The sequence below is a fragment of the Gouania willdenowi genome, chromosome 1, assembly GCF_900634775.1.
Source record: "Gouania willdenowi chromosome 1, fGouWil2.1, whole genome shotgun sequence".
NCBI classification, from domain to species: Eukaryota; Metazoa; Chordata; class Actinopteri; order Blenniiformes; family Gobiesocidae; genus Gouania; species Gouania willdenowi.
Window position 1 is genome coordinate 15,897,679 of NC_041044.1, and position 26,032 is coordinate 15,923,710.

Genomic DNA, 26,032 nt, shown 5'->3' on the forward strand with positions numbered 1-26,032 from the left:
CAACCTGTAACCAACCGTCACCATGAAATCTAAAAAGACATCTGGGCTAGGTTTATGGAAAATTTCTCAATAAGACACAGTTATTTATATCAAAGAAATCCATGAGGAAACCTTTCTGACACATACAAAATGGTCTGTGACAGGGCCTGACATTTTAGGGATGAAATGAGTTAAATAATGTGTTTTTTTTCAAGCATAAAAACATTCAGAGATTGCACAATGTGTGTTTATCATAGTCCTCAAAATGACCTAATGTTCAGATGCAAGAAAAAGAATCTTTTTCTCACAAGATTTTTTTGAAGTACAAATGCACGTTTCTGGTAGAATGTCCCATGTATTGTATACTAACAAATATATGGCTAGGTCAAAATGCAAACAACATGGTTAAATTGGTATAAAGGCTAAAACTACATTTATTTTCAAATTTACCACTGATGAAATTAGGTTGTACGTGTTCAAAAAGGGCTTATGTTGCTTTTCTGTGTGGCACGTTCTATTCTTGCATTTTGGTACCGGATACTATTCCGGTGTTCAGAGGTTAGCATGTCTTCAGTCCTTACGACCTCTTGGTTTGAAAATACATCACGATGATGTGATGGATGCATCTTCAATGATGTCGCCAGGACTACTGGGTATTTAGGGTCTTTTTTTAATGATAAATGCGTGATTGATTGCCTTTATTGTCATATATGTACAAGTACATACACAAAATGTGTTCTCGGCTTTTAATCCATCCAATGTGAACATTTTTAAATCAAAGTTATAGGCACTCTTTTTCTCTACTGCATATGATTGAGAGAGATATTTTTGGTCATGTTGTTGATGTAATGTGTTTGTTGATGATTTTACTGATGATTTTAAATGTTTTTTTTTTTTGCTGACTTTAATGTTCTTATAGATTTTAAGCTGTTGAATGTTTTCTGTTGCACTTTTTGATCATGTAAAGTACACTGAGTTGCCTTGTGTATGAAATGTGCTTTACAAATACATTTGCATTGCCCTGAAGTGCATTCGGGGGAGCAGTGCTCAACGTCCCATAGTGATGACCCACAGTGGATTTGAACCTGTGACCAGCTTCCTTAACCATTAGACCACTGCTGCGTGACTGAAGCACCCTTTTTTTCTCTTTCATCCATGCCATAGAAGTTAGGCTATACTTAGAAACAATGACATAGACAAAATGGGTGACCAAAGGCTGCTGTCTGTTGAATTTGTCTCTGTTACATCTGTGCTAATACTTTCCCCTTACATAGAGGAAATGTGCTCCATTTATTACAGAATGATCGTTTCCTAATGCGGTTAAATGGCACTGCACCAAAAGTCCATCGTCATTAAATGTGACTTTACAGCTGCGTGTTTAAGGCTAATGTGGCAGAGACTATTCAAGGGATGAAACATGTGAAACTGACCTTCATTTAGACTAAAAAACAGCAAGTGGAACAGACAATGACATGTTTGATTCAAATATCTTAAAATAAGTCTATCTGCTTTACATACTTAGACAAGATTGTTGAACTATAAGGGCAGACATCTTTTCAGTGAAGAATCAGCTTTGTACGGCATTAGATTGATCCACTAAAAGAGGACACATGACAGATGACAGCTGTGTCCCTATGCTAGTGCAGGATTAGTGCCCTTGTGCGAGTTTGTATTAACAATTGTTCTATTTCAAACATGTCAACCCACAATAAACACAGTTTGGTGCTAAAATCAATCACAAGTTTAATCTTTCAGGGTTTACCTCTATTTCTTACAGGGTACGAGAAGGAAGAAAATGAACAGTTTGTTACAATCTAATGAAATGTCCAAGAAGGGAATCGCTCACCTGGAGTTTTACAAACTATTCAACAACATGAATATAGAAAGTTTGAACAGATAAAAACCTCAAAGGCAGATATTCAAGCTAAACAATCAATGGGACACATTTTGTGTCAAACTAACCCAGATACATAGACACACAAACATTTATGTTAGTGGCCTCTTTATGCTCTGCATATTTGAAACAGATCATAATTTAGCTAAATATTAATTCACAAATCTTAGACTTAGAAATTCCAAATTGGAATTTGATCCATTCATGTTTTATAGATTCACACACATATTTGAGCCTTTAGACTCTTTGTTTAACAGTCCATTTTTAAAATAATTCATTTTGAACATTTTAATTCCAATATAAACAAAGCCACTGAAAGCATCACACATGGACATGTTTCTAGTGCCACAAAACTGACAGTATACATATGTACACAACCAGTCAAAAGTTTGGACACAACTTCCCACCATCCAAACTTTGACTGTATTTCAAGCATTGTTGAGTTGTGACTTTTACATTAGGTGTACATAACTGTGAAAAACCTACATTCAAAACCCTGCTTTTTGCAGATGGTGAGGCAGAACTATAACTCCACAGGACAGACACACGGGTACACATACAAATAGTTCCTAAAGAAACAAGGAAAGAAAATTGTCTCTCATTAAACGTATTGAAGTCATTCCTGAATGAACGAGGCAGGAAGTTTAATTGTAAAGTTAAGCTCGGGTTTCTTTTCCCTCCTCAAGTTTTTTATTCATACTTTGAATTGTGTGTTTACTTCATGAGCAACACATAGATAATCAATCTTGTGTTTTTCCTGTTTCTTTTTTCCTGAGATTACCTGTAAATATATTTTTTTCTGCGGGATAATTAAATCACAATACTGAAACCATAGTGCAAACAGCATCAACTTTAGTACTTGCAAAAAAATAAAATCAATAATATGAAGTTTTTTGTGATAAGAAAATTAAATAAAAGAAGTCTTTTCATTTTTGTAAACAGCTGACGTGTCTGTATTGTCAGTATGTTGTAGAATCTTTACCAGTAAAATACGTCTCACACCTTAAACTGCAAATAACTACAGCTATTGGGTTCTTGGTTATCCTGCTACTGATAGAAAATAATATTAATATTTGAAAATATGCAATCTGAGACTGTGTGCAAAAATAATCTTTCAACTGCATGCAGGTGTAAAACCCTCAAGACAAAAATGCCAGATATCTATAAATACAAATATACATTCTTTAGGTTTGACATTAAAAACATACAGTATATATCAACCTTCGTAATGCAACAGGCACCTCGCCCACAGTCTGATCATATACTGTAAGGATACGCTTGAACATAAGCTCTAACTGGTGTGCTGAGTCCAGGTAAGGTGTTTAAGCTCTCTGCTCCATGTGTGCGGATGAAAGCCCGCCTGCATATCTGCTTGAGCCACTCTGGGCGAAGCTTGCGATAAGGCAAAGTCAGCTTACAGGGCGGGCTGGTGTAATGATCAAGCAGAGTGAAGAGGGAATCAAATGTTCTGTTGCTCCCATACAGACTGAACAGCAGGTTGTTGAGCAGGACGCGGACGCTGGTTGGGCCGTCATTACTTTGGTAACTCAGAGTGAAGAAAACATCTGGCTGCCCGCTGTCTCTGAAATCAACACAGCAGCACAAAGTCCCAGTCGTTATTTCACGGTGTGGTTTCCATGTGTTTAGTAAACACGAGACAGAAAAACCCTCTTAGATCACAAATGACAGCGATGTATTCAGCAGAAGCTTTAAGAACTAGATCATAAGATAATATCTGTACATTAGAAAGAAAATATTTATTTGAAAAATAAAATGGTAAAAAAAAATGATTAAGGAACAAAAATCATCAGTTTTTCACATGATCTCTAAGTTGGTGAGTAATATTTAGCATTTCAACAGCACAGCATTGCAGAATGAAAAACGAGTCCAAACACATCCACCAGGGTTGGGGTCAATTATAATTGTAATTGCTTAATTGATTATAATTATGATGTAATTAATACTGTAATTGTCAAATAAATCTCACTGTTGTAGTCGTAATTGAGTACAGATAATCTACTTTATAAACGTAACTGGCATGAAAATTCTATAAAAACTGGAATTTACAATTTAATTAAATGCAAACCTGTGGAACCATGTTACAGTTTTATGGCTTACACATACACATATGTAGTTAACAATCGTTAAAATATGTTTGATATCAACTTTTCCCACTGTCAGTTCTCTTGAGGATCTTTTTACCATTAAGAAAAGTGGAAATCTAGGGATATACTGACACAAAAAAATGCTTAGACACCACACCAAAAATATTAATACCAATCTTTTCATGGATAACAAAGGCTAACAAGGTAACTAAGAGATGAAAAACAAATTAGATGATAGATAATATTTTTTAGTGTGTTTTACAGCTGATTTAAGACATGGGTCAAAACTGAGATGCTAACAGAAAGCAAACACAAGAGGAAGGTTATGTTTTATACAGTTATTTATTTCAGGCTCAGTAATTGTGATTAATAAAATTTGAACTATAGTAATTAAGAATGTAATTGTAATTGGGTGGAAAAAATGCTCATCACCATAATCATAATTGAGTTGTAATTGAACAAAGGTAATTGAAGACTTGATTGTAATTGAAAAATATCGTGACACAATGTCAAAAACAGGTGGCCACAAAATCAGTGAGCTCAGTGTTTCCTTTTTTGTGTGAAAACAGTCTTTAAGGAGCGAGAGAACATAAATACCGTGTGTCAAACGTATGATCTAAAGGGAAAATCTGTTCCGTGTGAACGTCGAAGGTGACAACAATAATATAAAAGTAATCATCAGCATTTATTTAAGTTGCTGGGGACTATGACTATTATTTTTGAAAACAGATAAAGACTTAGTGTAGGCCTCGTAGATCAATAAATCAAAAGTATTTCTTTCAAAACCCGGGATAATCTACTTACAAACAATTGTTGAAGGTTGCTCGCAAGATTGTTTTTGACTCCATCTTCATTTGTGACTTGGATTTCTGAAAAGTTTCCCGCATTGCATTGTGGGATTTGAAGTACCCGGCCTAGATTAATGCAAAGATGGCACCGAAATGGAAAAGTTTCTTTAAGAAATGTTTTTACTTCTTTTCTTTGCCAAAAAAGAAAGACAGCGATTCGCTTGACGTTGTTTTTGTTTGTTGTGTTCTCTGTGATATGAAGTCATTCCGCGTATATCGGCGGAAACTCACAATATTGACTTCCACCATTATTTTTTGGCACAACCAGAAATGTCACTTTGGCACTTAGACACTAGCATCAGCATTAGATAACAACTATGGGATGAAATACAGATACAGTTTTTGAAAAAATGTTTGGGATATACTCCAGCAGCTGTCATTCATGTCACACATTCATTTTTCTGATTTTTTATTTATTTTTTAACATTATTCTTATTATGTCTTATTATTATGAGTGAAACATACAACCATAGTAGACTATTAAAATAATTGACAAAAAAACAAACGTAATTCTGTGTCACAATCACAATGATGCAATACAATCATTTTGTAAGAATGAATAAATTAAATTACTTATTTAAACACTCTGATACACAGAGGAAATGTCATCTTCCATTGATTTCCCACATCCTTTTTCTAAAGCAAAGTAAAAGTATAATGAAGACCTCACTAAAAACGTCCTATACTACAGACTAGGGATGTAACGATTCACTCAACTCCCAATTCGATTCGATTCACGATACGATTCTCTCACGATTTATTTTACAAAATGAGACTGTAGTAAAATGATGACTGAAAAATATTCTGTTATTTTTTTTTGGAATAAAACTAGAAAATACTGTATTATTTTCCTTTTATTTTTAATTGTCAAAAGAATCCCTTGATAAACTATTCAAAACAATGCAAATTAACTAAAAATAAATCTTGAATGAAATAAAAAAAAAGGAATAATACAAATGAAGAAGAAGCTTATTCATTTAAATTCTGGTTCTATAGTAAACAATGCAAAACTGCATAATAGTTCTTTTTCTTTTTAAAAGTGCAACTGAAAATGTATTTTGTGCCTTAACAATTGGACTTTTTAAAAAAAAAAAAAAAAAAAAAGTCATTGCACTGATTTACGTCAGATATTTGTTTGGACCAGCAGAGGGCGCTGGTAACCCAGTGGTCGGTTGGCATGCAGCTAATCTAGCAGTGAAGAAGCGATGCTATGCTAGCAGACAGAGCTAAAAAAAAAACCATGACTTTTACACATATTCACGTAATATTACAAATATTATTTTGGTGCTAAAGGGGTAAGGAATCATTTATTAACATGTAACATTAACATGTAAAAGTAGAAGGCGGCCAGAAAGAAAATAGTAGCAGATGCCGCTCACCGGTACACTGCTGGACGAGAGAAGGGATAAATATATAGCGCCCTCTGCTGTTTAAAAAAGTACTGCGATTCAATTTTCAAAGTATCGATGTCAATCGTGATACCTATGAATCGATTTTTAACTGCCTTACGATTAATCGTTACATCTCTACTACAGACACACAGTGAATGCACCGTCAGCGTGTTACGTTTCCTATTACAGACCTACACGTGAGACTGCACGACAGACGGCACATTGACCTTTTTGATTACCTGATAAGAAACGTTCCCAGAGGTGTTGGTGTCAGAGTTAGATGCGCTTCCTCCATAGTCATTGGTCCCCAGTAATACCCGCTGTGTCGCAGCTGCAGGTACGTCTGTCTTACCAGTTTATACTCAGAGTAGCTGCTGAATGAACGAAGGTGAGAAGGTAAAGTGTCTGCCAGGGATCCAGGTAATGGCTACAAAGAAAATATTAAACCAGTGAGTGCTCGAATGTGTTTATTATACATTTTGTCGTAAAACAGTGGAGAGTTAAAAACAGACAGCGTTGCGTTTCTTTATTCTGACTTTCTAGCCAAATAAGTCAATTTAAAATGAATTCATCCCTCATAACATTTACCCAAAAACACACCTGTGAATTATTTCAGGGTTTGGATCAGGCTGTATGAAAGAGAGATCACAATCTACTAGTGATGTTATGAAATGTGCCGAGGCTACGAAGCATGTGTCGAGTAATGGAGGGGGCGTTTCCGCAAAGTGCGCATAGAGGCTCGCTTCATCTGGGGGAGGAGCCAAAAGGATGACGAGTGAAGCCTCACTGCCCGCCTGTACCATGTGAATGCTTTTGGGAAGAGGTTCAGAGTTTTTCGGGTGGTTTGACAGCATCATGGTCTGCCACTGTCCCGCTAATAAAAATCTGTTTACAAATGTATATATACTTTACTTTATTTTTTATTAATTATTATAATTTTATTTTTTACTTACAACCTCCTTGTTTTCTGCATGGGTGTGTATAATTATTATTATTAGTGTTGTTTTCATTTATTATTATTATTATTATTGTTTCTTTATATGCCGATCTTTGCCTTTCTAATTACCCCACGTGGATAAATAAAGTTTTTACCGATTGTGATTCTGATTAAGCCATCAGGCTCTGTTCATAATGTGAGTGTTTGATAGTGAGCTGCAGTTCGTTGAATAAAGTTTATATATTTGGGCTCTTTTGATCTGGATAGTGTTATGATAGTTCAGATATAGTTTATGAAGTTTACAGGGAGAATGTTTGAATATTTTTGAAAGTGAGGAGAGTGTACAGTAGATGCACGCATAAAACAAGAGATTAGTTTCAAATGTCTCATTGAATGTCTCATTCATCACTAAGGGTGGGAACCTCTGGGTACCTCACAATACAATACATGATGTAAAGCTCACGATAACGATGATCTCACGATATGACAATACTGCAATTATCGATATATTGGTCAGAAGTCAATCTACGATACTCTATGACATAACAAGAAAAAAAAAGATTCAGTGAAAAAATATAATTTTTCTATTCTAACCCTATCTCTGAAAGACAATAAATTGAAAAAGTGTCCTATGAACAGTGACACTATTTTAGTGCAACATTCCTGTAAATAAGTGTCAACATACCAATGTAAACAAATAAGTATCTCCAATAGTGATTTCTGTAAACAAAAAATAGGGTCTTTCTCACCAGTGACACCAGTATAGTGCAATATTCCAGTAAACAATATATTGGTTCCTTCAACAAACAGTGACAACATTTCTGTGAACACCTACCTGCACATTTTAGTGAAAAAGCAGAAAAGGTTTTGAAAGAATGAAAAAATCGATACTTAGCGCGAGCATATCGATAATCGATCGTAAGGAAAAAATATTGCGATATATCGCCGTATCGAGATATCGTCACACTCCTATTCAGCACTGTAATTTCTGAATGAAATCTCTGCATCACTGTCCAAGTTACACATGCATCTTCAGTGACGTCTTCCTCAAGCACTGGACGGAAAGGGATCAAATCAAGTGCGAACCACTTTTGGGAAAATGTATACACTCAGAAAATTTTTTTAAAATAATTTTATTTACTTGTGATTATTTATATAGAGAAATGTATTATTTATAAATTTGTAGTAATTCATAGTCATTCCCAAGAGCCACATTGTAGGATAGAGCAGCCTGTTATTATATATCTGGCCAGTAGATGGTTTTGTGTGAAGACGAATTGTCAAGAAATTAACATTTTCTCGAACCAATTGGCTAAAGTGTTATGATGCCTCATGAGGCTTCATCTCACCATCACTCCTGTGCATCACAGAATACAAATTTGAATTCTCCCCTCACACTTTGAATGATCCAAAAATGAGTCTGTGCTCTACATTTTGACCTTTAATAAGGTTTCTAGTCATTGTTTGTGGAAACCACCTATAAAGACTCTGCCTGCCTTTAAAGGTGCAGTCTGTAACTCTTATAAAAGTGACTTTTGTCATATTTGCTAAAGCTGTCAATAGTAGTTTGTGTGAAAAAAACAGACTCATTGAGTCCCCCCTGCTGCTCCTACTGCCTTTGGCAGATTGCCAGAATGCACCGCGACCGAGCAAAAAGAACCAATCAGAGCCAGGATTGTGTTTGATGGACTGTCTGATAGCTGTTGCTCACAGCCCCCGCCCCCTTCCACCATGGCCAAAACACAGCAATGCTCATAGCAAGGTAGTGCCTGGAGCGCCGTCTTTTTTACAGTGTATGGTCTGAAGGAGTAGAAGATGGAATCGGAAATTTTGATTTGTAATTGTTACAATGGAACTCTGTAGTGCATGTGTGGTTTGTTCGTGTGCCCACTGCCATCACAGCAGCCTCTGTGTGGGCTGCGGTGAGTGACTGTGTTGTTACACTGCTGATAGAATGGTATGTGCACATTGAGAGAGAGAAGCGCTGCAGTAATATGCTTTTAAAAGTGCATGTTATATTACTGTGATGTTGCTGTAGGGCTAACGTTAGCTTGTTAGCTCCTCTGAGGGAGGGACTTTGGAGGCAGGGCAAGAGAGCAGCAGAGAGGGAGGAGGAGCGTGGGATCTGAAAGTTACGGACTGCACCTTTAAGGACTGCACGCAAGATTGAGTAACAGAAAATTAGGAAGGTGTAAGTATCGGTATTCATTTTATTGTAAGATATTATTGTTGTTTTTTTAAAAATGTTTTTTATTGTTCTTATGTGTACTAGTATTTAATCAAAGTACTGACCTGGTCCCAGAGTTCAGGTTGTTCTTCCAAACTGAGTTTAGACCAGAGCAGGAATTTAAGCTTCTTCTTCTTCTTGATGTTCTTTTGTTCAACCTCCTCTGGACTTTCTGCCTGTTGCTGCTCTGAAGCTTCTTTGAGGTTTGTGCTTTGTTTTGGTTCTTCAGCTGCTTGTTTCTGACTCTGTACTGCGGTATTGGAAGGATCGTCTTTGACCATCCTAAATAGGAGAGTTCACTTGTTTCCCACCACTTTCTCCACTTCTCAAGGTTGAATTGTCCATTTCTGACTTCTCTCTGATCAGTCATTAGATGTGCTATATTCTTGGACACTCCATGATGTTCAGATTCCGAATCAGGTTTCAATGCAATGATGGCCAAATGTTGTTCTCTGTTCTCATGTCTGTCCTAGAGGAAACTGCTTTTGGGGAAACCATGAGCTGAAAAGCAGAATAATGAACACAATCAATAATAGGATCTCAAACCTGTAATCAGTCCTTATTTATGGCCATTAGAGGGCAGCAGATACACTGTGTGTAGATATAACAGTGCACTATTATCAGATAACAACCCCTCAGTTTCTCAGCTTCAATGGTTTATATTTGGAATATTATAACAAAAAATAATTATGAATGCAAATCTCTCATAAGGGTAACATTTGGTTTAAATGAACATTTGAGAAAATAGAAAACCTCAAAATAAATACATTTTTAAAAAAAAAAAATCAATATTAGATAGATAATGATGATGAGTAAAGTTGTTTTTTATTTAATTACTTAAAAAAATTTGAGAAACAAAATGTACATAAAAACAAATTAAATTTCAAAAAGTATAATAACCCTTACACACACTCACTCACTCCATTGTATATACTACATTTGTTCTTGCTTATTTATGGGTTCTGTGGCAATGTATTTGGTGAGTTTGAAAGTAGTTCTGTGACTACAATGTTCCTACTTATTTGTTCAAAGCTACACAAACCCTGCTTTTGGTCTATGTCCACTTTAGAGCTATTTGGAGAAAAATGCACCAGCCGCCACTAATGTGTGTGCTCTCTATGCTTTATAATTGATGTACTATTAGTCATTGATCTGTGGCTCACAGCCCTCATTTGATTGGTGGGCGGGGCTTAAATTGATCTTGTGACGCTAATTGTTGCCTATCCCTGTCCTTAAGTATTATTTTAGATTGGTTTCATTAGGTGTGTTAGGGTTTGGTGGGGTGTTGGCGTCATCCTGAGCGAGTTCTGCTGCAGATTAAATGACACTGGGAGAGGAACAGAAGAATGAGTTTCTGTTTTTGTCAGTTTACAATTAGTGCCATCTGTCAAAAGGAAATGGTGATTTATCTATTATGATATCAAAAAAAATGCTTTCACTTTCTTTATCAGTCACCACTAGTTTTCTTTTGACATGCACACAAAGCATAGTCCTATTTAGAATTTACATGAGCTCCAAAAATGGTAAAGTTTCTTTCTTTTTTTTTTTTTTTTGCAATTTCACATAATGATAAACTTCTAATAAACATCTTGAATTACAAATAGTGTGATCACCTGTGAGAACACACATGGTCACCATGTGCAGGGCCTCCGATTTTCTGTGATCGCAGAAAACGCAAGGAAGAAAAATGGAATTCACGTTCTAAAAAGAAAAGTAAATCTTTTTTTTCTCTCTCTCTCTTTATTTATTTAAAATCAGGCCTCAACATGTCAATGGAAACGCCTCACATGCTTGTTTTGGGACATCATCACGAAGTTACTCGAACATTTTCGGCGGAAGATAGGTGGCTTGTCTGGAAAGTGTGACAAATGAACAAATTCAGATTATTATGACTGCATTTAAATCCTAAAAAGCACTGGTACAAAGATAGGTTTCGCAGTTGGCGTATTAGTTGAACTGGTAGTTGTTTTGGCGTTGGCCAAAGAATAGTTCACCATCATTGATGATCAGGAGTGTACTGGGACCCAAATTCAGTCCTGGCATTTTGTGTCCAAACCAGCCCACGACATTATCAGCAACACCACGTAGGAGCCGGTATTAAGTCAGCGATGCTCAACATGTGGCTCTTTGTCTTCATTTTAATTATTATTCCTCCAAAAAATCTTAAAAGGGGGAAACTTTGTCCCATTTCTGCCCCTTTTCAAAACCTTTTTCAGACTTTAGCTACTGTTTGCCAATAAACATAAATAATTTTCCTATTTTTTTGTCCATTTTTGCAAGTTCTTTTTGACACTTTTATCCAATTTTTGCCCTTTCTTTAATTTTTTTGTTCACTTTTCATCCCAACAAGCTATCTTTTGCTCCATAAATACAACTTGTTTCCTTTTTTCCTTACATATCGCCTGTTTTTGTTTCACATTTTTGCCCTTTTTCACTCTTGTTTGCCACATTTTGCCCATTTAAGCTTCCCTTTGCCATTAAATATTACCTGGTTCCTCTTTATTTGCCCATTTTTTTGGCCACTGTTGACTGCTTTTGGTCCATTTTAGTCACTTTTTACTCTTTCCTTGCCACTTTTGGACCATTTTTGGCCACCTTTTACCATGTCTGCCTCCACTGGCTCGTCAAAGAAAACAAAAACAAAATCAACATAGCAGACTGGACTGGCCCACTTCAGGTAGACAATGCTCGGTACGCCAGAGGGCCAGTCCACCCCTGTTGACAATCAACCAATAGGGGAAAAGTTCACCCGGTGTACAGCGCTCCGTCATCTGCATAACATTTCAACTATGCATACGATCGCAATCAGAGATCACAACCACAGATATTTCAATGATTTACATTGTGACTGAAGCTTTTTTTTTTTTTTTACACTTAAACCATCATGCCCAGCAAACATTATGCCAATAAGGACAGCAGTAACAGTCTTTCATCATTTGGGAAGTGAAAAGGAAGAAATGTGAAGAGTACGGCTATAATTATGATGCTTCAAGATGAATTTGTAATCTACTGTTTATATTAAAGACAAGACACTGAGAAACGGTGAGAGACGTATTATTATTAAGGGTGTAACGATACATACGTTTCGGTACAGGACGTTCGGTTCGGTACAGGGTTGTGCAGGGGTGAGATCCCGAAACGGAACGGAAGTTGCAGTGCGTGTTCTATCCCGAGTACGTCATGGCTAACGTTAGCGAGAAACCAGAGCTGGAGGACCCTCCCCTGTCACTAAAGTCCCCTGCTTGGGAACACTTCGGCTTCCGGGTGAAATACTGCAACGGAAAAAGACAAGTGGATAAAACGAGGGCAGTGTGCCGACATTGTTCAGCTGAGATTGGGTATGTTTCCGGGAACACGGCGAACATGCTAACTCACTTGAAACGGCACCACCCGAGTGCGAATATCACTGCGATTAGTGCAAACGCAGCTGACTGGCCAAAGCTATAACAACTGCCATCCTGAGTGTTTATAGCAGTTAACAAGCTGTGAGGAGCTTATTTTGATAATATTTTATGTATTTTTTGTTTGAGAATGTTATTATTACCAGGCAGCATTTTACAACAATATAGTATATATTTTTTTTTACTTTATTTTTATATTCTGTATAATGTTAAATACATTGTTGGTTTACTGAAGTTTTTAACGAACCAACAAATGCAGACAATGTGGACAAGTACATTTTTCTGGCCAAAAATATGAAGGTCTAAACCAAGGGCTACATACTGGAACTGTGCTGCACTTTTTGTTTGTTAAAAGCTGTTAACAAGCTGTGAGCTTATTTCTATAATATTTCATGTATTTTTTGTTTGAGATTATTATTACCAGGCAGCATTTTACAAGTATTGTATTTTTTTAAACTTCATGTTCATATTCTGTATAATGTTAAATACACTGCTGGTTTACTAAAGTTTTTAATAAACAAGCAAATTCATGTTTTGCATTTTCTTCCATACTTATTACTTCCATACCTCAAAACCGAAGTAAGTATCGAACCGTGATTTTTGTGTATCGTTACACCCCGAGTTATTATTGAAGGTGCAATGATATATCATGCGACAAGATACTGCGATATTAAAACATAAGATATATTGTGCTGTTTTATTTGGCGCCTAAATTTATGTTATTTTATATTCCCTTGAGTTGAAATTGTCATACCCTGAGTATATGCAAGTATGCTCAGAGTTAGTCAAATAAAACCCTGGTTGTTTTTCCAACTGCATTTTTTGGGTCTTCTTTTCCTTTCCAGATAATATTTCAATTTCATTTGTCAATTGTGTTAAAGTTGATTTAAAATCAATACTTTATGAAGCACTTTTCAAGCAGCTCAAAGTGCTTCACACGGCTGAAAACGCTGATTATTATTTTAAAGATATTGTTTATTATAAAACAACCCAGATACTGTTCAAAGTGAAAATAAATGCTCTTCCAGAAGGCATTCAAAAACACTTCTCACTACAGATACAGCCGAATGGATCGATCTACGTTTATTTTACCAAAAGCAAGATTAGAAAATAAACAAAGATGTCTGTCAATTGTTGGGGTTAATTTGTGGAATACTGTTGATAAAGAAACAGAAATGAGTGACACACTATTTAATTTCAAAAAAGAAAATGTCACAATTTATTTTAGTGAGTGAAGCAACAGAAATATGTTTGTGTACTTTGTTAAATGTTGTATATAAAATAAAGTACACATATTTTTGCATTATTTGAAAAAAAAAGGCAACTTAAAGGTACTTGTTGAATTTCTTTTGTGCATATAAGCAATTTTGCTTCTACCTGTTTTGTCTTGTTACATATTTTGAAATTGTGATTTGTTTGAATATTTTTTGTTAGCCTGAAACAAACTAATAAACTGAAACTGTAACAAACTAATTATGAAAATGGTTGATATTGTTTATATTTAGATTTGTTTGTGCACTTAAAATTCCAAATATATTTTTGTAAAAAAATTAAATAAATTGACAATTCAAAAAAAAAAAAAAAAAAATAATGCAGAAAATAATCAAATATACATGTGAATATCTCTCCCTTTTCATACCTGCTAGGCGGGGTACACCCTGGACAGGGCGCCAGTCTACATGTGAATACTGTTTTTCTATCTTAATGAATTGTTCACACACCTGACAAAACCTTTTCACAATAGTTTGCAATCAGCTGCACATGTCATAAACATTTGTGTTGTTTTAATACCAATCAAATGTTTGATAATGTCATACCTTTGCACATTATACACAAAACAATTACCAATAAAAATCAAACCCGTGCAACTGGCCTGTCAATCATAATTTCATGCAGCGCCATAATTCTAGGTTTGGTGAGAGTTTATTGGAAACGTCTTGATAACAAGCCACGGTTTTTCATGCATGGCTGAAAACATGCAATGGTTCAGGTGTTTAATTAACACTATGCTCGGCTTTGTCATTTGTAAGTTATTTTAATGTGCCGTTAAATTGAGGGTCGGTTACATGAAGACATGTATATGCTCTTTGAATCAGATCATTTACTATGTATCGGCTCGTGACCGAGCTGGTAAAGAAAGCTCACTTACTTGCAGCCTGGTCGGGACGTAGACACCGTATGAATGTCCTACCGAGAGTTTACAGCCGCTCCAACATTTTTAGTTTCACTTTTAAACTGACTACACGACCAGGTGTTCAGTTTCACTTTCTATTTGAGCTCGAAAATTCCCCTAAGTCACGTGGTTTTCAAGCAACTATGAATATTTTTTTATTTATTGTGACGGATACAAGAATGTGTTAAACTAGAGGCTCGCGGGCCAAATCTGGCCCGTAGCATCCATAAACGACTCATATTAAGCACTTTTTTTTCTCTTCCAAAAATGGGTTGGTTACAAGTCCACCCTATCTAAAATCATACTGGGATAAATATGTCCACCATAACTACAGTTAGAATGACGCCCCTGCTGTAGTTGATGTCAATAAAATAAATACAAATGCTTTGATCAAGCTGCTGCTACTACTATCAAAGCAAATGTTTTTGCGCGTCATGGGTTGGTTTATAACAGTTCTGCTCACTATTAATTTTATTCCTGGGGCAGTCACTTCCTAATTATGGGTGCAACTTCCTGTGATGCTAATAAATAAGATGGGTAAATTCTATATTTACACCCAGTGGATTGCCCTAATGACAGAACAATACACATCTGCATGGATACATGGACATGGGCTGAATAAATGTGATCAACATCTTCAGCTCTAAAGCTACGGAAGCAGATTAGGGCCAATTTTGTTGAAAAAAATAATATTTGGCAAATGGAGAAAAAAGTTGAAATATGTCAAGATTATAGTCGAAATTTCAGAAATAAACTCAAAATACAATATGGTGATGAAAGTCGACAGCTTACAACAGTAATTAACTCAAAACTAAGGAAACTGACGAGGGCCAATTCATATGACAAACAGCATAAAGTCGCCATCTACAACATACCGTGTATCAATGAATGCGTTAAACTTTACATCAAAGTTGGGTTTAATAAGAGATTCTCATTTAGCTCATAAACAGCGTTGTAATTGAGGAATTTGTAGAGATATTAGCAAAAACTTAATGTGTTCAGAAGGAAAAACCAGTGAAGCTTGGAAGAGGTTGAGCATTTGGTCCAGTCTGTAGCTATTGAGGAGCTACGGAAACAGATTAGGGTCAGTTTTGATGGAGACTGTTGTCGTATATAGTGAATTGGCCCTAATCTACTTCTGACGATCTGACTTTTTAACAAACCTTTGACTTTTATTTGATATTGTATTTTGAGTTCATTTTCTAACTTTAAGCTCAACATTTTTACTTTATTCACAATTTGCCCAAAATCTTCTTTGGATTCAGTCATATTCCTGCAAACGGTTCAAACAATGCTCTCTGATGGAACTGGAAATATCACATAAGGTTTCTTGGAAGAATTACAGCCCATCCCTTCCTTCCTACAAGTGAAGACAAGTACATACTGTGAAGGTTAAACTCATTCTCGGCAGCTCTTTGGTGTTGCCAGTGTTTAACAAGTCAAAAGAAGTACATGTGGCAAATATACAGAGCATGAATAATTCAGTCACCATGTCCTGAAATGATCTTTGTGTACAGTGACGTCAGGATAAGTGCAAACATCAAATACTTCGGCCTAATGTAAGCAGACCTACCTACTGAGCACCACTGTGGCTGCTGCTTTGTTAGCATTACATCAACCTTATGTGGAATCACAGATCACACCTCAGTATAATGAATAAAACAAGTTGGGCAAAGACATTTATTAATGAGGGACAGCCTTAAATTCTGAGGTAAAAATGTTTTTTTTTTTTTTTTTCCTCTTATCGTGAGCATAATCTTTACTGGAGGAAGATCATGTTTCAGTCCATGGCAGTAGACGCCTGATTTTCTGTTTTGTTCCGTCTGTGCATCAGGTAAGCTACCCCCATCACTGCCAGCATCCCATAAGTAGCCAAGACACACTGCAAGAGAAGGACATGTTTTTGACTGGGAATTATTAATAAACTCAGTCTCTATGGCTATAAAGGATTTGCATAATAGGGCCACATTAAAATAAAAAATAAAAAAATCTGGGCACTACGAGATCAGTCATAATATTCAGTAATACTGTATTTCAAAAAGAGGTAATTTTATGAGAATAGTCATTTCTTAATAAAATCTTAATTTTATCAGATCAAAGTAATCATATTTCAAGATTAAGTAACAATATTTTGAGAAAAAAGTTGTAATTTTATGAGAATTAAACTGAAATACAAACAGGATCTTGTCCTGTGTTGCGGTCACTCATGGAGAATGTGGAACATTTAGTGAGATACCACCTTCACACATGGCAAAATACTGAGCCTTTAGCCCCATCATCACCACACTGTTATCAGTTTAAGGACTTGATAACGACTTTGCAGACGTTTGTGTTTTGTTCCGACGAAAGCACCAGACTGATATGTAGCAAATAGCCTGTTTTGCGGAGGACGAACTGGCTGGAAGTGGTCGACTTAAGGCATGGAACTTTTCACAGCATAGGGGGAAAATCAGACGCGCGGGCGAGCATCACTGACAGGGAACATCTCTGAGGGCTAAATTTAGTGAAGTAAAGCTAAAGTTAGGTTTTAATAAATCATTGTTCCAGCCTTAGTTTAAAGCCAAAAGTTATTTGTTGAATTGGTGATGATGAATGTAGTTATAGTTACTCAAGATTGGTATAGGTCTTTCACTAATAAACACTCACTGTATTGACAAGAAATAACATTTCATTTAAAAGACTGATTCCAAGACACACTTTTCAAATTTAAATTAGGTATTATGTGGGACCTACAGTAATATTGGAACAAACACACATGCAGAAGATGCACACAGTCGAGCTTTAATCGGGCCTAAAAAACAAGACCCGGCCCGAGAAAACAGTGCAAACCCGTCCGCCTCGAATAAATGTCTCTTTAAGCCTGAACACGTTTCAACCAGACGGTATTCACATCTGTGCGTGCGCATGTAGAATGATCTGTTACAAGGCTGAAACATGACGAGTAGCTTCATGAGCCGCTTGGACGGTGATTACGGTTACCAAGCAAAGGATCACACAGGCACCATCGGGGGAGGCTAAATGGCTGTAGGAGTCCTCAGGATCCTCAGGTAAAGACTGGAGCATCCAAGCAAATCGCCTGTATAAAATAGACGCGCTGATGTACGCGTTTCTGGGTTATTCCGATTGAAAAGAGTTAAAACAACCCATGCATGCCTGAAAGTCCCTGTGTGTGCAACAATTATTACAACGGTACTGATTTAAAAAAAAACAGAAAACCCCCATGTTGCTGAAAACAAAGCGTAGGGGGCAACGTCATTCCGTGAGAAAGCAAAATAACAACATCGAGGGCCACGATGCTCAACAGCACTGGCAAGAACACTGAAGGGCTATTGTTGCGTTGCATTCACTTCAACATGGAATTCTGAGCGCTGTACCATTATGAAGACAGCTTTATTCTCAAATCTATGGCTATATCCTCAGAATATTACGACTGTAATCTCTTAGTGCTCAGATGTATTTTTATTTGAATGTGGTCATAATACGCCATCATAGCTGTGTGTGCGAGTCAAGTACATTTCGGCGGCCCTGCAACGTGTAGCTGTTAAAGTGCTTCCTCCAACCAGTCAGCTCCTCAGGGGACGGAGCCCGGATGCCAAAAAGCTGCTTCTGAAACACAAAAACACAGGCAAAAGTAAAGGGTCTGAAGTTAGATTTTCTGACATTTATCCATCACTTTATACGATCAAAAATTTAGATGAATGATTCACATTTTAAATTTAAAACAAAACCCAAACAGCATGGCCAGATAAGAACCAAAGACCCTAATATCACTATGTTTGTATAAAACATGTCTCTAGGTTTCAACAGCTCTGCTATCAACAAAATGAAATGTAATGCCAGAAATTGCTCAAGCTCATGTGCAAAATGGAAAGAGAAAGATAAATGTGTCCACAAGCTTTCTTAGAATTACCACAAAACAGAAGAGAAACCAAAAGGTAGTTTGAGGTAGTGAGAAATCCTATCGATATGATACCGATATTGCATCTTGTTTGTACTGAGCGATACTAATATTGATATATGAGAATGAATCACACACACTTTTATTGCTTACTTTATAGAGTGGAATGTTAGGCAAGGCTTGATTAAGAGATGTTACTCAAACAGAGAACAATAGTCTGCAACAATAGGTATAAGAAAAACTTACTCTATTATTTTCCAATTGGTTGCACAAATTTAACCTTAAAGATAAGAATATTCTAAATATGTTGGACAAACCTGAACAACAACCTTAATAAATCCAACAATAAATTACATTTTTAAAGTGCAAAATAACCACTAGGTTAACTTAAACCTAAGTATATTCTAAAATTGAATAAAAATTAAAAATAAAAAAATACATTAGAGCAGGGGTCTGCAACCTGCGGCTCTGGAGCCTCATGTGGCTCTTTGACTCTTTTGCAATGGCTCCCTGTAGCTTTAAAAAAATAAAATAAAATAATGAATTATTTCTTACAGAGGGTATTGATGATTAATGACATTAAATTCAAATAAAATTATGATAAAACAATTGGTTAACATAATAATAAATCATATTGTGCAATAACTCACCTTCCGACTTCAACTCCTGCAACCTCTACACATTTTTCTTGTATTTGTGGCTAATCTCAAGTTTTAAAAAATAGATATTTTATTTGTGTGGGCAAAGATGTATTTAATTGCCAACATGCTGGGCCGGCTTGATATGCATGCTTGATATGTTGCAAGAAATGAGCAATTAGCATGTGACATCACCTGATCATATGTTATCAAATTCAAGATATTTTTGTAGCCCTTCAAATCCATAACTCATTAAATTATTCGATACTATTTTAACTGTATATAATTTTATACACTGTATTGTCTTCATTGAGAAGGTATTTTTTTTGGCTCCGGAAGGACTTTAATCCAGGCGAGATTAGGCAAAATGGCTCCTTTGAGGGTAAAGGTAGCAGACTCCTGCATTAGAGGAACCTGAAAAAACCCTCAATAAATCCAATGAAAACAAAATATATATATACCGAAAGAATACTTATATCAAAGATTTTGGATGCAGGGACACCCTCAATCAAAAGAAAACATTTACATAGGAAAGTTGGTCAGAATAATCACAATGGCTTTGAAACGCAAATAAACTGTAAATATATGTATATCATGTGTATTTTATATGCGTAGAAGAGGATATGTTGATCTATTTACCTTTTTGTCTTACTAATTCTACAGCTTTTTTTTCTCAAACATTTCCTTCCTTTGTGCTGGGCAAACTTTGGCATTGATTATCTCACTTTTGTCCTCAATTGTATGAGTTCCAACTCCTGCTGCTGTAATGACAGAACTTCCATATTGGATCTAATCAGTTATTGTATTAGAATATATCTTATCTTCAAATTGCATACATTCAAAGTAGTATTAGTCAAATAAAAGGGAAATGTTTGCACTGAGCAGCATGAGACAAATAGGCAAGTAGAGCCTTCATAGCTTTAATACAGTGTATGATCGATTGATTACAAAAACCAATTAAAGTTAGCAGAAGTAAGACAGAATGCATGTGTTTGAAATAAATGAGTGAGGCAGGTGGAAAGGTGATGCTTAGGGATAAGTAAGTAAATAAATCATGTAAAAGCTGATTTTGTCTGTAAAAGATGAACTTTGTCAATTAATCTAAACAAACAAAAAAAAAAAACACTTGTCAAAACATTTGTTTTAAATGTCAAAATTTGGGGGGTGAACACTGTGGGAAATAATGAGCTTCTTGCTAACTGAAACAGGATTTACAAATTAACGCAGAATGTGTTAAATCTTTTATTTTGAAAATTTGGGTAACTTCACTTAGAGCTTTGCTTTTTTCAAAGAGTGTACACTTGATAGAAGCTGGGAACTCCTGATGCCAAAACTTTAAATTGAAGGATACCATTCTAAAAAATGGGAGGGGGTTCTTCTTTTGTTAGTTATCTTCATTAAAGATTGTGTATTTATTTTTGGATCTTTATTCATGATTTATTTAAAAATGCTTGACTTAAATATATCATTTAAGATAAGGCATGTGGTACATCTGGTCTGGGACTGCACTGCTAAAAATGATGTATCTCTATATATATATACTGTATATAAATAAAATATATTCGGCCGAATATTGCAAAAAAGCCGCCTTCGGTTTAGTGAGTTAAAAGCAAGGCCGAACAGTAGCGTGTGATGCAATCAAACAACGCGCACTGATTTTGAGTCAGAAAAGTGTGTGCACGTTGCTGCACAACCAGCAGCAGCAGCTCCTCCTTTCCGCACACAAACACAGCCAGACTCTCCTAACCGCTTACCTCTCTCCGTCCTCTCCCAACACGACCGACAGCAGAAGAAGTGCAGTTTGCATTTACATATATGGCAATAAAGTATAATATATATTCTATATTAAACCGCAGTGTTTGTTTTAGCTGTTACATAGTTGGAGAGGCGAGGAGCACACATTCTAGGAGGAGGCGTGTTAGGTGACGTCACCTGCCAACGTGGGAAAAATCCAACTCGCCCGTTTGGAGCTGACTTTTTACAAAACGTGGAATAACAAGGGAGGGAGGAAACATAACTTTTTCCACTTTGGCCCTCTGAATGAGGCTAAAGGAATGTATATCACTGTAGCTAAACCATTATAAGGTGATTTTTATCATCATACCTCCCCTTTTATACACTTTAGTTTTTTCTTTTTTTTTTAATGCATGTTTTGTTTTATTTGAAGGGCTAATATAAATGAAAAACTTTGTTGTGCTTTTTTTGAAAATCAAAGGCTACTGGAATATTTAAAAAATGTCAGAATATTCATTAAACATTTACTTTCTTTAAAAAAAAAAATGCATTTTGGGCTATTTATGCACTATCAAAAAAAGAAAAAAAAAAAAAAAAAAAAAAAAAGAAAAGAAAAAAACCCAAATTAGAAATTCAGCCAAGTGTTCATATTTTATTCGGCTGATAGATAGGAACTAACTTAGATAATAGATATTTGTTTTAAGTGTATTTTACAGCTGATGTACAGACCTGTCATAAGAGATGCTAACAGAAAGCTAACACAAGAGGAAGGTTACGTTTTATGAGGTTATTTATTTCAGCCTCAGTAATTGTGATGAAATGTAATTGAATTTGACTAATTGACAACGTAATTGTCTTTCTGATGATAAAAAAAATAGATTGTAATTTAATTGTAATTGGAAAAAATGCTGGTCACTGTAATCGTAATTGAATTGTAATTAAACATCGATAATTGAAGACGTAATTGTAACTGAAAAATGTAATTGACCACAACCCTGGTAGCTTATCACCATGTCAAAGACATGTAGGATACGAACAGCCAAAAGACGAACGCGTTACCAAGCTGGCAAAAATCAATCACCTGTTAAATAAATAATTCGATCGATTAGTCAGTTGTAATGGTAGGATTTTCTTGGGGCTGCATTTGTGTCAAAAAGACCTCCTTACCTTCACTTCTGTCACCAGATGGCCGAAGCTGGTCACTGGAATCCTCGTTTTAACAGGAGACGTCGGCATGACAGATTAGATTTAATCACAGCCACAATATGTTAAACTGCGCTTCATTAAGGCTGACCGTTCTAAGGTTGACCGGAGGTTACTTATACAACGTAGCCGCGCATGTACAATAACTACCGGGTCTGTCCAGAATGGACCAATCACACGTTTCTATAGAAAGAGCTGACCAATAGGCAGCAGCTGTGAAGGCGGGACTTAGACGAAACGGGGCAGACACATGCTGTTCACTCAACCAAACACAGGGAGGCGCTAAAACACAGTTAGATTAATAAAATAAATAAATAAAAAAAAAAAAGGTCGAGAGGGATATAAACGTAAACAAGCTCATTCACTCTGTTGATATTTCCAACCTAACACCGCTTGTAATGTTATTCCAGAGGTCGTTAGTGTTTTAATAATGTTCAATTTATCATTTATTAATATTACACATATAGGGTTTTTCCTCTGATGCCGATTTCGTCCGATCCGAGCACTTTTAAAAACCGATGGAAGCAGCTCAGCAGCAGTATGGAAGCAAGGCAGTCCCCTCGGTCCTACTAGCCCTGGTGAATGAAAACACCGATGAGAAACCAGACCTCTTCTGCTTCCACACTCCTCTACCAAGCTTTCAACTTTTGATTGTTTTTTTCTGTATTTACTTTATTGTTGTTTGTTTCTTTTTCTGACTTGTGTAGTTAGTGTTTTAGTTTTTTAAAAACGCGTATAAATAAAATGTATTATTATTATTATTATTATTGATGGGACAAGCGAGATTTCCGAGTGTGAAAAGGACAGTACGAGTTCTCACTTTGGAAAGGTAAATTTACGAGGTCCACCATTCACTAACCAGGTCAATGATTATTTTGATCAAGCTCCGACGGGTAAATAATCTAAATCTCTGTCAGACTCACTTCCTACACCGTCAGCCATGGTGAGTTTATCCCTCTTGACCTAATGCTGAAAAGGCACCATGTAAAATACATGTAGGATCCGAATAACTAAACACAGCTGCATTAGTATCAGAAAGACCTCCTTACCGTCCCTTCTGACACCAGATGGGAGAATCTCATAGGTGGAACCCTCGTTTTAACAGGCGACGTCGGCATGACAGATTACATTTAATCACATCCACAATATGTTAAACTGTATTTATTAAGGCTGGCCGTTCTAGGGTTGGCCAGAGGTTACGTAGCCCCGCGTGCACGTTCCAACAACTACCGGGTCTGTCCAGAATGGACCAATCACGCGTTTCTATGTAAAGAGCTGACCAATAGGCTGCAGCTGTAAAGGCGGGACTTACACGAGCGTGCTGCTTCTTCTTCTTCCACTTTTGTGTTGTATGGCAGTTTGTTACCAATTTTCAAGCATCATTACCGCCACCTACTGGACTAGAATTGGAACGAGATTAGGCAGTTACATTCTAGAGCAGAGGTCTGCTACCTTTACTCTCAAAGGAGCCATTTTACCTCATCTCACCTGGATTAAAGTCCTCCTGCAGCCAAAAAAATACCTTCTCAATGAAGACAATACAGTGTGTTAAATTATATACAGTTAAAATTAAATAGAATAATGTTTGATTTGATGTGATTTATATTGATTATGTAAAAACAGTTTAAAATAACATCAAATAAATTGACATCAAGAAAGTGTTATATAAAGAAGAATTTTTTTAATTTTTTTTTTTTAGTTAATGTATTTGAAAGGCTACAAAAAGTAACTTGAATTTGATAACACATGATCATGTGATCAGTACATGCTAATGGCTCATTTCTTGCCACACATAAAGCATGCATATTTAACCTGTACATTGGTGGTTAAATGAATCTGTTCCCACACAATTAAAATCTCTATTTTCTTTCAGAATAGTGTTTTTATTGGTTTAGTTATTTTACCAGGGATGTAAAATTTAAAATTAGCCACAGGTGCAGGAAAGTTGATGATCTGTAGATGTTGCAGGAGATTAAGTAGTAGTAGTATGAAGTAGTCATTGCACAATGTGATTTATTTTAAGGTTAACAAATTGTTATATTTTATTTTATTTGTCATTAATCATTAATAGCTTCTGTTTAAAAAAAAAAAGTCTTTATTTCAATAGTTTTTTTTTTTTTTTTTTTAAAGCTATAGGGAGCCATTGCATAAGAGTCAAAGAGCCACATGAGGCTCCAGACCCACAGATTGCAGACCCCTGTTCTAGAGTCTAGCCTAAATTCTTCCTATTAACTTTGTTCTATGCAAAAACCAGAATAAATTCCTCAACATCTCCTTATCTTCTGCTCTAAGTATATTTATTAAATGAAACACACCCCTTGTTCTCTCAACTGACTCCTTCAATGTTCTTCTCTCCACCTCATATTGTTTACATTCCATCATAACATGTAGTATCATCGCAAACATCCCACACTGTTTACATTTCCCATCTTTATGTTTTCCTATCATATTAAATGTCCCGTTTAATCCAGTGTGTCCAATCCTTAACCATGTCAATATACGTAGTTTCTTCCTTCCAGTTTCATCCTAGTCTTTACCCTCCCCCAACCTGTTTCTGTATTGCAAACATGTCTCTACCTGTATCTTCAAATTCCCAATATTCTTGCCACCTTTTTATTATGTTTTTCTTAACTAGTGTTCTCCCCTCAGCTGTGCTCAACCTAACTGAAAATTCTATTATTTGCAATTTGAGAGACTGCTGAGCTAAAATCTCCACTTTCTCATTTCCTTCATTTCCAACATGAGCTGGAACCCAGACAAAACTCACATTCCGTCCTGTTTTTCTGGATTTCATACACTAAACTGTGTATTTTAAAAAGCAACTCCTGCTTGCAAGATTTCATTGATAATATACTTGTGAGGAGCTGCTGCAGAAACGTGCTGTTCACTCAACCAAACACAGGAAGACGCTAGAACCGTAGGCTAGAACACAGATAAAATAAAAATATAGATAAATTGTAGCTGTTGTGCAACACCCCAACACTGAGGTTATTTATTCATCCATGTTGACGTGATTGACATTAATGCATTAATGTGTTTCCAAAGAAATGAACTATTACCGTCTTAGTCGTTGATTATCTACATGAAGTAATAATTTGTTTTTGCCACAACCCTGTTTCGTAGAGCTTTATATAGTTAAAGGGGACATATCATGCTAAATCCTCTTTTTTAGCCCTTAAATGCATTTTGTTGTATATTTAGAGTGCTTAGAAGTACAGAAAAAAATCAAATTAGTCTCTTCAGGTGCTCCGTAGATATCTTTATATTCTGTTTTGCTCATATTTTTCAATCTGTTTCAATTTTTCTATTCTCTATTTTGAACTATTACATCACAGTATTTGCAACGGAACTGCCAAATTAGTACATCAACTCCAGGTCCAACACTTCGAGCAATCTGCCATTTTTATTTCTCGCTTTTATTTTGTAGTCCAAGCTCCAGGATGCAGAAGTTACGAGAGGATAAGTCAAAATGTTTGGTTGTTGGATGTAGTAACCCACACGCTTCATTACAACGTCTCCCAGCATCAGAACCTTTTCAAAGTGCCTGGTTGAGTTTTTTTTTTACAGAAATGTACCTAAATCTGTGGGTAAGGTCATTTTTGTG

General features: G+C 36.0%; 2 protein-coding genes across 6 annotated transcripts; both read right to left on the bottom strand.

Moving 5' to 3' along the window:
- Positions 1-1,739: 1,739 nt before the first annotated feature.
- LOC114470842 (suppressor of cytokine signaling 1-like) lies at positions 1,740-15,234 on the bottom strand. Of its 4 annotated transcripts, none has more exons than XM_028459197.1 (5): positions 14,932-15,234; positions 12,464-12,653; positions 9,447-9,882; positions 6,457-6,588; positions 1,740-3,455 (listed from the first exon to the last, which is right to left on the bottom strand). In XM_028459197.1, exons 3-5 carry the CDS (start codon positions 9,749-9,751, stop codon positions 3,131-3,133), a joined length of 762 nt encoding a protein of 253 aa, XP_028314998.1. In that variant the 5' UTR covers positions 9,752-9,882; positions 12,464-12,653; positions 14,932-15,234; the 3' UTR covers positions 1,740-3,130. The 4 variants fall into 4 exon arrangements, with proteins under 4 accessions (XP_028314998.1, XP_028314979.1, XP_028315004.1 ...); XM_028459178.1 differs by having other exon boundaries at positions 1,741-3,455; positions 6,457-6,591; positions 14,932-15,233; XM_028459203.1 differs by having other exon boundaries at positions 1,741-3,455; positions 6,457-6,644; positions 14,932-15,232.
- A 1,371-nt stretch (positions 15,235-16,605) lies between these two features.
- On the bottom strand, positions 16,606-23,658 carry LOC114470875 (up-regulated during skeletal muscle growth protein 5-like). 2 transcript variants are annotated; one of them, XM_028459253.1, is made up of 3 exons: positions 23,478-23,658; positions 18,469-18,561; positions 16,606-16,837 (listed from the first exon to the last, which is right to left on the bottom strand). In XM_028459253.1, the coding sequence occupies exons 1-3, from the start codon at positions 23,544-23,546 to the stop codon at positions 16,736-16,738; spliced, it is 264 nt and encodes an 87-aa protein (XP_028315054.1). In that variant the 5' UTR covers positions 23,547-23,658; the 3' UTR covers positions 16,606-16,735. The 2 variants fall into 2 exon arrangements, with proteins under 2 accessions (XP_028315054.1, XP_028315045.1); XM_028459244.1 differs by lacking the exon at positions 23,478-23,658 and adding an exon at positions 22,393-22,593.
- Between the last annotated feature and the right edge of the window lie 2,374 nt (positions 23,659-26,032).